This window comes from Papaver somniferum, chromosome 2 (assembly GCF_003573695.1).
Source record: "Papaver somniferum cultivar HN1 chromosome 2, ASM357369v1, whole genome shotgun sequence".
Lineage (NCBI taxonomy): Eukaryota > Viridiplantae > Streptophyta > Magnoliopsida > Ranunculales > Papaveraceae > Papaver > Papaver somniferum.
The window spans coordinates 73,125,074-73,138,844 of record NC_039359.1 but is presented as its reverse complement, the minus strand read 5'-3'; the positions used below and the strand labels follow the sequence as shown (position 1 = coordinate 73,138,844).

General features: G+C 38.2%; 1 protein-coding gene and 1 non-coding gene across 6 annotated transcripts; both read right to left on the bottom strand.

Moving 5' to 3' along the window:
* Positions 1-5,025: 5,025 nt before the first annotated feature.
* On the bottom strand, positions 5,026-5,097 carry TRNAD-GUC. The gene has a single exon. It is a non-coding gene; the product is annotated as a tRNA-Asp (tRNA).
* Positions 5,098-5,241: 144 nt separating this feature from the next.
* LOC113348030 lies at positions 5,242-10,252 on the bottom strand. Of its 5 annotated transcripts, none has more exons than XR_003359427.1 (6): positions 9,837-10,252; positions 8,975-9,707; positions 8,249-8,831; positions 7,754-8,088; positions 6,206-7,094; positions 5,242-5,789 (listed from the first exon to the last, which is right to left on the bottom strand). XR_003359427.1 is itself a non-coding variant. In XM_026591718.1 (4 exons), exons 1-2 carry the CDS (start codon positions 10,151-10,153, stop codon positions 9,323-9,325), a joined length of 702 nt encoding a protein of 233 aa, XP_026447503.1. In that variant the 5' UTR covers positions 10,154-10,252; the 3' UTR covers positions 5,242-5,789; positions 6,206-7,094; positions 7,754-9,322. The 5 variants fall into 5 exon arrangements, 1 of the variants encoding a protein (XP_026447503.1); XR_003359429.1 differs by having other exon boundaries at positions 8,249-8,657; XR_003359428.1 differs by having other exon boundaries at positions 8,249-8,654.
* Positions 10,253-13,771: the final 3,519 nt, after the last annotated feature.

Genomic DNA, 13,771 nt, shown 5'->3' with positions numbered 1-13,771 from the left:
CAAAGTTCGAAAATTTTAGGATTTTGGCAAAATCTCATTTTGGGGACAATATACATTCGGAAGTCAAATTTACTACCGATTATGGTAGTACTAAGATTCAAAAAATGAATATATTCGGAGGCTAAAGTAACACTATTTACTACCGATTATGGTTGTACCAAAGTTCGAAAATTTAAGGATTTTTGCAAAATATCATTTTGGGGCAAATATACATCGGAAGTTAAAGTAACACACTTTACTACCGATTATGGTTGTACCAAATTCGAAAATTAAAGGATTTTGGAAAAATCTCATTTTGGGACCAATATACATTCGGAAGTTAAAGTAACACAGTTTACTACCGATTATGGTTTACCAAAGTTCGAAAAAGCAAAAAAAAAAAAAAAAAAAAAAATCCCTCAAATTTTTTTATCACCCGAATCCTGCTCAAACTACCGAATATCGAAGGGTAATTTTGTCATTACGAAATATGGGAGATAAGGGGTGAACACAATTTAGGATTGGGTGACCTTTTTGTTTAATTGTTGGCCCCTAATTCCTTTTGAGTGGCCCCTAAAAACGCTAGGCTAAATATGAACTCATGCAATTGCTATTTGTTTTTTTAATTTCAACTCAATTGAAACCCTAGATTTGTTTTTTTTTTGTTTAATTTGTTGATGTTGATAGCAGGTGCTGAATTAATGTTGTTGATCATGTATGATTATTATGAAAACGAATTGTTCTTTTTCGTTTGAAATGAATCAATTGATGATTTTGATTGTATAAAGAAAATCTGGTATAGAATGGGTAAAAATCCGCTGGAAAAACCGAGACTGGCCGATCCGACTGGGAACGGTTTAAAATCGAGCCAAAGGGTGGTCGGCTCGGTGGCGGTTCCAGATTTCAAAACCGATCTATGGCCGGCTCGGTGGCCGGTTTTGGCAAAATATCGGGCCGACCGGCCGATGTGCAGGCCCAGGTGCGGATAATCCAATAGATTTTTGTTAGTTCAAATTTATAATGAAAAAATAAAGCCAATATAGATGACTTCTTATAGAACCTACACATTTTATATATCTATATAAATATAGAAGTGCCATGGAAAACACTCCAAGTAAACACCTTAAAAATTCCAAAACTATCTATATATTTTCTAGAAACTATATAAATGTCCTTAATCTAACAGATATGGATGTCCAACGAATTTTCAGGGTTGCATCCGGGCTCAATCCGTAATCCGTTGGATTTAAACAATCTCATCCGCGTCCAACTCATTAGCGAACGGTCCGGACATCCATCCGCAAAAATACGGTTGGTCCAGTTAAATCCGTGAATTGCGGGTAAAATGCTCACCCCTACTTGTATGTCTAGATTAGGGGTGTGCAAAAAAACAGAAACCGCGGTTTTCACCCGCAACCGTCCGCAAAATTGCGGGTAAAAACCAATCCGCTAGAGTCTATGGATCAGACACGGTTGATTTTTCAAATCGGCAAGGTTTAGCAGTTTGGTTGCGGTTGGACTTTGAAATCCGCGGATTCTCCCGCACCCGTAAAAATTGAGTTTTAGATTTTAGATTAGATTAGATATCTCTAATTTAATTTACTGGGAATAAGAGGTTCGTCCTCTTCAGAGAACATTTAAAGATCTGCATAATCTTCTTGAAGAAACTGAAGGTTTTGAAGCTTCTCGATGCTTGCATGTGATCCACTCCGTGCGTTGTGAGAACTACTGGAAAAAGAAGCTGTGCCTTCCTCTTGATACTGAATACAAAAATAAAACAAGGTAGGAGTTAAATATCCGCCAAAGGTGGTCTAATGTGGACAAGAATCCTACTAAACCACTAATCCAGAAAATTTATCCTGCTGTTTGTCAATTAATAGAGGAAATTAAATTCGTTTTCAAAAAAAGGTGCTACATCAAATGATTAAAGATCACTACACTTATCAGTTGCAGTGTTAATTAAGATTACTACCTAATAAGTATATATTGTACTCATAATATTGTGCAACAAAACTTTGGTAATTGCTTCATTGTTATTAATTTATTATCATGGGAGTGAGACAGTGAGTCAACATAAATAGAGAAATCAATTACCCATACGAAGGGATTTTCACAGATAGGCAGACTTTTTTTTTTTTTTTTAAATTCTAAATTCGCGGTTAATCCGCATCCGGTCCGCATCACCCGCTAATCCGTGGATGTCAAATCCGCGGGTGATTGGGCCGGCTACGGTTCAATTTTCCAAATCCGCAACTTTGACGGTTTGGTTGCGGATGACCCCTAATCCGCAACAGTCCGTCCATTGCACACCCCTAGTCTAGATGAATATTTGCAGTTTTTTTTGTAAAGCGAAATTGGTGGTGTCTACTCTGGGGCCCAAATCCGGGGACGACTCTAGGACCCAAATGTCATGCTCATACCGGTACGATATGTCGGTCCGTTATACCACGAGATATCGTAAAATCCGACTCTCCAACTAGAAAAGAAGAGCTTTTTTTCTTCTTCACTTTTACTCTCTGAAGCGATAAATTTCATTTCATAATCCAAGATTTTTTTATCATCTCTTAAACCCTAACCGCTCTTTCTCTGGTTCAAACAAATTCTTCCTATTAACTCTAACACTAATTCAGCTTCAAATGCAAAATTATGTCTAACGATAGTCATTTTGGGGGGTTTTCCATCATTACTACTAATGATGACAATTCTTCAGTAATAATGGTGACAAGGGAGAAGAAGAAGAAGATTTTGGAAAAAGAAGATTCTGCAGAAGAACCCATTTCTCAGATAGAACAAATTGGTGTCAAGAAGAATGAAAACCAGTGGGCAAATGTAGTACTGAATTGTGCAGTTCATTTATTGCTGAACAAATGAAAGAAGAAAATCAACACTAGATTTCTTCTGAAGATGTAATAATGGAGTCATCAGTTAAAAATTCTTCGACAAAGGTATGTCAAGTGTATTAATTCTTTAGCCTCCTCCATGTCTCAATATGAAAATGTTAATAAATTCAGAAATTAGCAGTAGTAGAATAGAAGTTAAGCAGGAGCAAATCTTCCAGGTGAAAAATGTTATTACCGGTGATGTTTTTGTTGAGACTAAATCAATTTCTCAATCTCAGAATCTTGCTGAAATGAGTAATTGGGATCATTTTTTTTTTTGACAAGAAGAAAACTACTTCTCATTGGTTCTGATGAGACTAATTGGGGGAAATGAGGAGAATCTCAGTTTTAGGTAGTAATTGTAAGGGAATGGCGGAAATCGGAAGTACTGGCATTGTTATGGAAATGGCTGTGGTAGGAAAGAAATGGTGGGCTTCATTGTTGTGGGTAAAAAAGGTTTGAAATTTTCTCTGAAAACATAAGGCAACAAGTGGAGAAATGTTCCAGGAGAGAATTTATCAAAACAAACTTGAAGAAATATGTGCTGAGCATGTTTGTTGAAGTTAGAAATGCCTTTTATCAAAAGAAATCGGATGCAAGTCAGCGAAGTTATTCGAGGGAAGAAATGGAAGCGCTGAGGTTTGTAAATTCATATCAACGGCGGCAGATATGCATTGGGTTGGGTTTTATTGTGGCCAAACAAACAAAATCTTTTGGCAGAGGCTAGGCAGATTAGTAATGCCATCACTAAGCAACAACAGCAGCAACATCATCACCAATGCCAGCAGCATCACCAACATCTACGCCAACGCCAACAAAATCACCATTACCCCTAGCAGTCCCAGCAGCATCACCAATGCGCACAACAACAGCACCAACACCCAAAGAAACCTCCACAACAATATGAAGAGCAATCCACTTGCGAATCAATATGAAGAATGCCCAAACAAACTGCCCTTACATTCAATATATACTAGTATACTACTCCATAAGTCAATAGACTCAGCTGATGAGGCAGATACAACCACATCAGGTACATATAAATGATATGCTTACTGTTACTGTTAGCCATTTTGAGGTGACTTGTGAAAATAACATACAATTCAATTGTATAGCAGTATGAAAAACGGATGAAACTGTTAATGAACTCATACATATAATTACATGTATTCCTTACTTAAGTGAAACAAACTTTATTTTGTGTGTTCTTTGAAGTTGATTGGCCAACCATTATGTATTGTTTGCATTCTGGTGATAATAAGCTTATTATATGGAGTGGTCATCAATCTGGAGTCTTTTCTGTGAACTGGATAAGGACAAGACAACCCATTTAGCATTGGTATGAAAAGATTTGGAATGCTTGGGTGCATCCTTCTACAGCTTGTAATATCTATATGATTACAAGAGGTGCTTGTGCTAATGATGAAAACATGAATAAGTTGCTATACTTATCCATGATACATTTACTGTGGCATTGTGATTTCAGTAGGCTCATGTGGGATTGGTTCGGACTTGAGAGGTTTTTTTATACTACTGCAGAAATTTGGTTTTTGAGGAACATAATTTTGTTTGAAGGGATTAGTCCTGATTTGGGGAAAATAAAGAAGATGATAAGTCAACTGACTCATGACTATAGTATATCTTCAGCATTCTTAAGCATTTTAACATTGCTTGTAGAAAGGTGAAGATGCTTAAAGCTGTTGAATGTCAGTGCAGGTTGCCTGAGATAAATATGTTGTTTTTGCACTGTGATGTCATAATGGTGATTTTGTGATAGCCGAAGCCGGAGGAATTGTTGTTGCAACAAATTACGTTGCTGAGATTATGGCGTGTGAATGGGCAATTACAAATCACTGGAATAGAGTTCTACTTCAGATTGACCTCATAAGCTGTCGTACAAGGTTTTTGGAATAATAAGTTGCTTTGGATTTTCGGGTGGAGATGAATTTATATGCAGGTCACTAGTGCAGCTTCAGTTCAGACAACGTTATAGGGAAATTAACTTTAGTGCAGAAAAAGGTGTAGCTTCAGTTCAGACAACGTTATAGGGAAATTAACTTTAGTGCAGAAAAAGGTGTGAGTTTGAATGGCAGACAGTTGACAGTATACGACTAAAGACCAAGTTTTATCAACTCGTCTTAAAACTCCAAACAAAAGCTAAAAAAAACGCCGTTGCCGGGGATCGAACCCGGGTCACCCGCGTGACAGGCGGGAATACTTACCACTATACTACAACGACTTTGTTGTCTACAATTTTGACTGACTAAACTTTTTTTCCGACAGAATATTGTTCCACATATCCCAGATAACACCCTTCGTCTGCTGCACAGAAGAAACCTGTAGCGCAGAGTTGATTAAAGATATGAAATACATATCAAAAATTGTGAAAACAAAGAACTCGTAAAAAATTACAGTTGTTTAATCAAGAGTTATGGGAGTGAATTCTGACGGAAAGGCTTATGAAAATCTGATGCATAAATACACTTCAGAAAAGAAAAACCCACTCTGCGAATCTGCCAACACAGACATTGAATTTATGTGAACTCCTCATGTCAATGTATATCGACTCTGCTGAGTCTTGTAAGCAACATGATGAAACAGAGGGACAAAGGATGAGCTTGTTGGGTTTGAGGGTTTGAAGATACCGAGGGAGAAGCCAAAATCCATCCTTCCTGAAGACTCCTTGTTGAATCATCCAGCGAAGACGCTAAACTTGAACATGCTTTTAAAGCAACCTGAATATAAGTCCACGAGTCAATCTTGACAGGAACAGAAGATGAGCAAACTGTCTTTGGAGTCCCCAGTTCTTGATGCAAAGTCTTTCGAAGATTTTGATGCGATTTTGAGAGAGATGACGCGGATAGATACATCTGAGAGAAATTGATTTGGCTTCTCATGGTAATATCTCTTTCTTATGGTAATATCCCTTCACTGGACAACAAAATTGAAAAAAAAATCAAGTAGATGCCAAACTAGGCCAAATATATGACAAGCATTGAATTATACAGATCCAAACAAAGAAAGAAAAAAATGCTCGAACTTCCGAGGATTGCAAAAGAGCATGGAAACATAACCCACCTTCATTCTTCAAATTTTCCCCTAGTTCGAAAATCAGTGACCTAAATCTAACAAAGGAAAATGGTTCATTTTGACATTTTCCTAGATTAAGATTGAACATGATGGAATTATATTCAACAAGATTCCTTTGGAGGGAAATCTTGCTAACATTTGTTTTATATGTACACTCCCTGCAGTGAGCCTGCAGTGAGCTAACTTTGAAAGCTATCCTTATATATGAAACTTACAATCAGAAATTCTAATGTGTATGTAAAGACAAACCAACTTACTTGGCAATCGCTTTTCTTGCTTTCCACAAGTGTTTCTGTCCTATTACACCAACAACATCATCAGAGATATGTCCAAACTCGATACAGAATCCAGAATAGAAGACTCGGGGACATCACCATTTCTGTCCGCATCTCTCCCTTGTGATATACTGTGAAATTTGTCTTAACCACATTTAGTGGAGTTTTTATGACTGTTTCCAAGACAGGCCCTGGAACATGGTTTACTTCTTATCCTTGGAACGTGAACCTCTTCCCCACTATAGTCGGAATGCCCTTGATGTAGTTGTGCATTGACGTCCTCAGATTCTCTGATCTTCCTAAATTGTTACCTGAACTATTTTGATGCCAAGAGTCTGATACATCCACATACTTCCTGGGATGTGAGATCTTTTCTCCAACTGATGCATGGGATTTACTCTTCTCCATGAAATCCCTACTGGTGATAGATTCTGCCAGATTCTCTTCATCCTGGTTTCTAGTTTTGACTTGACCTCAAATCCATAGTATTTGGTCGTCTCAGATGTTTATCCCCAGCACTAGGAAGTTGGGAAGAAGAAACGCAAGTACCAGGTACAACCCGTCCCATATTGTTAACTACGTCAAAGGGAACAAGCATTTCCTGTTCCGCATTTTGCTGATGTTCGGTGGTACCAGAATTGGTTTCGGGATACGCAAACTTGGAACCATAAAGTCATCCTCATCTCTAGCCCTCTTCGGGTAAGTGCTCTTTCAGTTGGGGAAGTAGCATGTGCATAATGAACTGCATTATTTGTGGATTTCTGTTCTGAAGCACGTGTCCTGGGCGAGTTTGAATCTCCTCGTCGAAGTGATGAGGTGCAGGAGGAGGGATGTAATATGGGGAAAACACAGCCCTTTCACGCCCACCACCCTATAAACAAAATCACAATCAGCAATTAATGAAAACAAAAGAAAATGGCGTACAAAATTCGACCATTTATTAAATTCAAAGAATCATCATCTTCTCCATATAATAGCCTAAAACAAATTCCAACTTACGAACAATGACGGATAAAAACCATATTTTGATTTGTACCAAATGAGGAAAATGAAAAATGACTTCACTGGCCTTGAACAAATTTAGCTTAAAGATACAAAAGATAAATAGAAAGCAATTATTTCCCCCAAAACATATTTAAGAACAGTGGATACAGACTTGATATAACTCTAAATAACACCAAAAAGAGGATAAACATTTACTCTAAATTTGAAGTAGCAGTTATACAAATTGTACTACTTTAACAACTCCCATCCTATATATCTAAGGCCATGCCATTCAAACCCACATTCCAAAAATAAACTGCACAACAACAGCACCCATAAATATACAAACACCTATAGATATGAAGTCGTATAATATTCAAACTCAGAAACCACATAAACATCATTATCAGGATTTGCAGATTTGCAATCAAAAGCAGCATATAACCCTCTCGAGTCTAGCAAATCAAAGCAATGTTAAGCACAACTAAATAAATCTTCTCTTAGGAAACAATGAAATACCCATGTAAGTTTATGTAAGGAACTAACCTGGCTCATGGACGCTGAGGCAGAAGAAACTGTATTACTAGGTGGTAAAAACAACGTAGAACATAACCTAGAATTGAACCGTTGAGAGGGAATACTAAGATATTTACATAAAACCATCTTGTTCCTTGGTGTTGCTCTTGGTCCTCCTTTCGCTGTATCATATACATGTAGTCTTGAAACAAAGGGTCCTACACTCTTCTCCTCATCTCTTTCACTTCTCATCTTGTCAACCCCAAACCCACTTACTAAATCAATATTTCGCTCTAAAGAATTAAAAAATTCTCTCAAATTTAGACGCTTACAACAACACCAAAAATCCAAAAGTAATCCTTCTCCTGGAAAAACAAAAAACAAAATCTCAAAGAAGGCAACCTTGAAAGGGACAAAATTTGACCTCTATTTACAAAAACCACTTTAGAAAAACTGAAAAATTCCCCAACTTTAAACTCTTAGAACAATCTCCAGATAGCCAAAATCAAGCTGTCTTTGCACTACCTGTGGAAGAACCAAAGCTGATAGAAAGCAGTCTTTGATGCTGTTTTGGAGCAACTCCACGAGGGAGATGATGCAAAGACTTCTACTGTTGATGAACCAGTACTGAAGGAATCTACAGTGGCATATGCCGATAGCCGAGTCTTTCAACCATGTGCTTGATGAGCCACTATCGACGGTAGCAAAAGATGGGCTGGGTGAGTTGACACTGGCTACACATGAGCGATATCTGACAGAGACTGACTTAGAGCTTCTAGTTCTTGAAGCAAGATCTGTTGAAAATGTTGATGCTGTCTTGGAGCAGCTCCACAAGGGAGATAACTCACAAACATTTATAGTTAACGAACTAGAATTGAAGGAATCTGTGGTAGCATCTGCCGAGCCTTTAGAGCATGTGCTTGGTGATCCACTGCTGATGGAAACAGAATATGATGGGGTGGGTGAGTCGGCAGTGCAAACACAAGAATGACATCTGTGAGAAACTGAATTGACTTCTCATGGCAATCTCTAATCATAAGTTCAAAACTTCATACTAAGACATTTTTTTTCCTCGCACTAAAACCTTTATGTACATTTTGTAGATCATCTGTCAGTGAGCATTTTCAAAATCCAGATAACAAATTAGAATCTAATTGCTTCTCTCCCACGAAACACTAATAAAATCTACTGGAACACTAATAAAATCTACTGGAACACTAATAAAATCTGATAGCATATGACTGTAGATACCTTTTCATAAACAAAATGAAATTATTAGATTAGCAATGTCATTCTTCTGCACATTAGCTTCAGCTAACTCCTTCAAACTAGACGATGATTTCCTTCTTCTTTTAGTCGAACTTCCTGAAACTTTTTCTACATCCGTGGTCTTAGAGTCGCTTACAGTTGCAAGCTGTTTATTATTAGACCTGTTTCTCTTTCTTCGCTTTGCATCTAGCAAAAGCATCGGCACTCTATTCAATGGAGTTGTCGGGCTGTTTTCACTTGCAGCATCTTTACAAACAAGGTAATTCATCTCAGGGACCTTTGCTTCTGATTCTACAATGGGTATACATACTAGCTCCTGTGCAGTCTTGCCTATCTCTTTATTGCTTTCAGTAACATTTCAGATTTTGAACGTATCTGACCGATGACTTCTTCTTTAAATCCTGCCACATTTTCCGGACAAACTACTGCCTCCACATTCAAATCTACCTTACTTTCGTCTGCTCTAGATTTTACCAAATTTAATTGCTTCTCATCACATTCAATTTGTTTCATTCTTGGAGGTAATATCTCTTTCATATGAATCTTTGAGGTCCCTCTCTTCAGGTTTCGATGTGAACAAAAGTTGCATGTATAAACAACCTTGTTTTGTGGCCGAACACTTGCATTTTTGCGCTGTTTCTTCTTCCTCTTCTTCGTTCCGTTCTTTACGATTCTAACTGTACAATTAGAACCGGGTTGAAGAATCGATTCACATCTGTATAACAACAAATTAGAAAACGCATAAAATTAAACTAAAAATTTGACACAGTCATTTTATCAAACAAATGATGTCCATCGACATTAAGTAAACCGAAAGCAGGAAAACAACATGAAAAGATTATACCTTTGGCAAAAAAACAGGGAAAAATCAATAGGAGTACCCATAGATTCAAACCAAGAAGCTAATCTCTGTCCAAACAAAGCACCCAATGAAGGAATTGAAGCATCACTACCATCCCATAATGCTAATTTCTCCAAATGTTTGGCTTTCAATATTGACCTGTTACCAACATTACTATTCGATCTGCTGCTAATTTTATTCTGGTGATTTCCTCCTCTTCCATGAATTTGCTGTCTAAGTGTTAAAACACCACCTAGATTGCTTCCATTAACAAACCCTGATTTACCTCCTCCTCCTTTCTTGTTTCCACTCTTACCCATCTTTACAAATTTATCTCCACTGAATCTCAGCAATTGATATAAAAATGCAGTTCTCTCTCTTAGAAATAGTTAGAAGACTCAGTCAGATGTCTCTCTCCATAAAACATTGGAATCCCTTCCAGTTCCAAACCCCAAGAAGTAGAGTGTAAAAATAGTGTAAATTTACACACATACTGCAAGTGCAAGGAGCGTGTTCCAAATTATTACTTGGGATGCATTTTATTTTACCTGCTGGAATTGGTTCCATACGTAAAAAAGAGGAGGTGCGTTGAGATCACAAGAGCTAAGTAAATAGAGCGTTGGTGGCCAAACTAGGTTGGTCTCACTCTGATGCCAACATTCTCCCAGCAAAATATCTAAGAAATGCTTCATTTTTGGACGTCCGTTTGACTAAGCATTGTTCCAGAGTCCAGGCACATTGAGAGCTATCTTAAGTTGCAAAAATGACTTAAAGAAAGCTTGCATCTAGTCTATTGGTACTGGTAAAAATGTGAAAATTTGCAAGGACCCATCGATCGCAAATAATGTTAATCGTGTACCTGAGAATGGTCGCACTACTAGTTCAATTTTAGAACTTGTTTGTTTGCAGCTGACTCGGCGTCTGAATCTGAGTCAACCCCTGACTCGGACCGAGTCAGCAGTCAGAACGTTTGTTTTCCATTTTGAGTCAGATCTGACTCGACCTCTGATTCAGACATAACCCCTGACTCGGACTCATTTGAGTCAGGTAACAAAATACCCCTGACTCATGAGACCAAACCACTGACTCACTTATTTCCGAGTCAGATGAGTCAGATCTGACTCAAAACAAACATATCGACTCAGATCCAGATGAGTCAGGTGATTTCACTCAGATCCAGATGATTCAGATCCAGACGGCTCAGATGAGTCAGGAGTAAACAAACATGGTGTTAGTCTGTATCATTCACGATACAGGTAGATAATTTATTCCAAAGAAAAATGGATATAGTAATAGCATATGACAAGCAATACAAGGTTCACAAAGACTAAAATCGAAGTGCAGAACGTAACATGCAGATACGTACGTTCCAAATCAAATGAATTACAACCTCTTCTTTCTAGGCGTTGGTGTTCTTGCAGATGAAGATGTTGTAGTGAGTAGTCCATACAGAATACAGATTACAGAAGCAATCATAAGAGGTCCATAAACTTTAGTCGCAAGCTTCAGTGAACCCCTTCCGGATACGATCCATTGTGACGAAATTACAACCTGAAAATGATAATAATCTAATCAACATTTACGTATCACAGAAGTCTTGGGTATATATCAAACAAGATATGGGGAAGAAAATACATACCAAGCTAGTAAAATTATAAATGCCATAAATCAAGCAAGTCTTTTTAACCCAAGAACTTTTTGTTGAGGATGATACCATAGAGACTAACAATAGCAAGAGGCCAATCAAGAAGAAGTTCAACCAAAGTAAGTCCAACATGGAAATGAAGTTTTTCAGAGACCGCATACTCGTATCTTTATTATGCAATTCAAAAACTAATTCGAAAAGGAAATTAGGAAAGAATCGCATAGGTAAAATCAGATGAACATTATGTAATGGAATTTGAATCGAAACGAGAAGAAAGTGAATGAAGACGATTCCATTGAGTAGCTTCTGGAGAAACATCTTCATTTTCTCCAGTTAGAACAAGGTTTTTGGTTTAATATTTTCCACACCTGAACTGTGGAGACTCATTCATTATTTATACTTGAAGATGTTACAGAGATAGAGTTTAACAACCGATAAAATAGCTAACAAAGAATGGAACGAGTTACATGCATTCAATGAGACTTGGTAGCTAGTCTTGAGGAAGACTGAACTGAACTGATAGCTGACACTTAGGAAGACTGAGCCATTTGCTTAACACCTCCCCTCAAGTTGTACGTGAGTTGACGAATGTGCAACTTGGCTCGCAAAATATTAAACCTTGGCGCAGAAAGGCCCTTGGTGAAAATATCTCCCAACTGATCCATTGAGCTGATGAACCTAACTAGCAACTGCTTTCTAGCAACTCTTTCACGGACAAAATGGTAATCAATCTCAATGTGTTTGGTACGGGCATGGAAAACTGGATTTGCTGCAAGATATGTTGCCCCTAGGTTGTCACACCAGAGCAATGGTGGTGCAATGTTGAAGCCAAGTTCCTGAAGCAAAGATTGGATCCAGATAACTTCTGAAGTGGCAATAGCCATGCCTCGATATTCTGCCTCTGTACTAGACTTAGAGACCGTCTTCTGCTTCCTTGCACTCCATGAGATAAGATTTTCACCAAAATAAATACAATAACCACTCGTCGAATGTCGATCATCTAGACTGCCAGCCCAGTCTGCATCAGAATACGCATGGAGAGAGTAATCACGAGAACCACCAAGATGAAGGCCATAGTCCATGGTGGTTTTCAAATATCTGAGAATCCGTTTGACAATATCCCAATGCTCAATATACGGGTCATGCATATACTGACACACCTTGTTGAAAGCAACAGAAATGTCAGGTCTGGTAAGATGTAGGTATTGCAGCGCACCTACTACACTACGGTAGAGAGTAGGATCCTTGAATCTCTCACTACCTCCTTTCCGAATCTTTTCATTTTCAGCTAGAGGAGTAGACACAGGCTTCACACCATCCATTTTCGTACGCTTCAAAAGATCAGTTACATACTTTCTCTGAGTAAGTATCAGTGAATTAGAACTCCTGATGACCTCAACACCCAAGAAGAATGATAAATCCCCCATATCCTTCAGAGAAAACTCAGAACCAAGGGACTCAATCAGCTGATGTATCTTTAAGGCATTAGAACCCGTGACAATGATGTCATCCACATAAATGAGAACGTAGGTTACATGCTCAGGAGTTTTTAATATGAACAATGAGCTATCAGAAATAGAACCTGTGAAACCAAGCTTAACCAGATAGTTGCTTAGCCTTGAAAACCAAGCACGTGGGGCTTTTTTAAAACCATATAAAGATTTATGCAGCTTACAAACATGAGTTGGATAGTTTGGATCAACATACCCAACAGGCTGCTTCATGTAAACCTCCTCCTCCAAATTCCCATGTAGGAATGCATTTTTGACATCCAATTGCTTTAGTGGCCAACCGTGCATCACAGCAATAGATAAGACAAGACGTATAGTACATGGTTTTATCACGGGACTGAAAGTTTCACCATAATCAATCCCGGCTTGTTGATTGAACCCTTTGGCAACTAGACGGGCTTTTTGCTGACTGATACTGCCATCTGGATTTTGTTTTACACGAAAGACCCACTTCGAACCTACAACATTCATACCATCTTTTAAAGGCACCAATGAGAATGTACCATTTTTAATCAGGGCATTAATCTGGACATCCATAGCTTTTCTCCACTTAGGATGTTTGCAGGCCATAGAGTAGCAAGTCGGCTCCATGAAGTCCTCTTCCAATAGCGGATGTTTCGTGGCGGTCAAACATAGCTTCTGAATGGGTTTCGTAATACCAGATTTAGCTCGAGTCGTCATAGGGTGGGCCACAACTTTCGGTTCCGCAGAAATATCCCTTGATGAAGCTGCGCTAGTGTTAGATAACTCTGAATCAGAAGCTGAAATCTGTTCAGATGCAG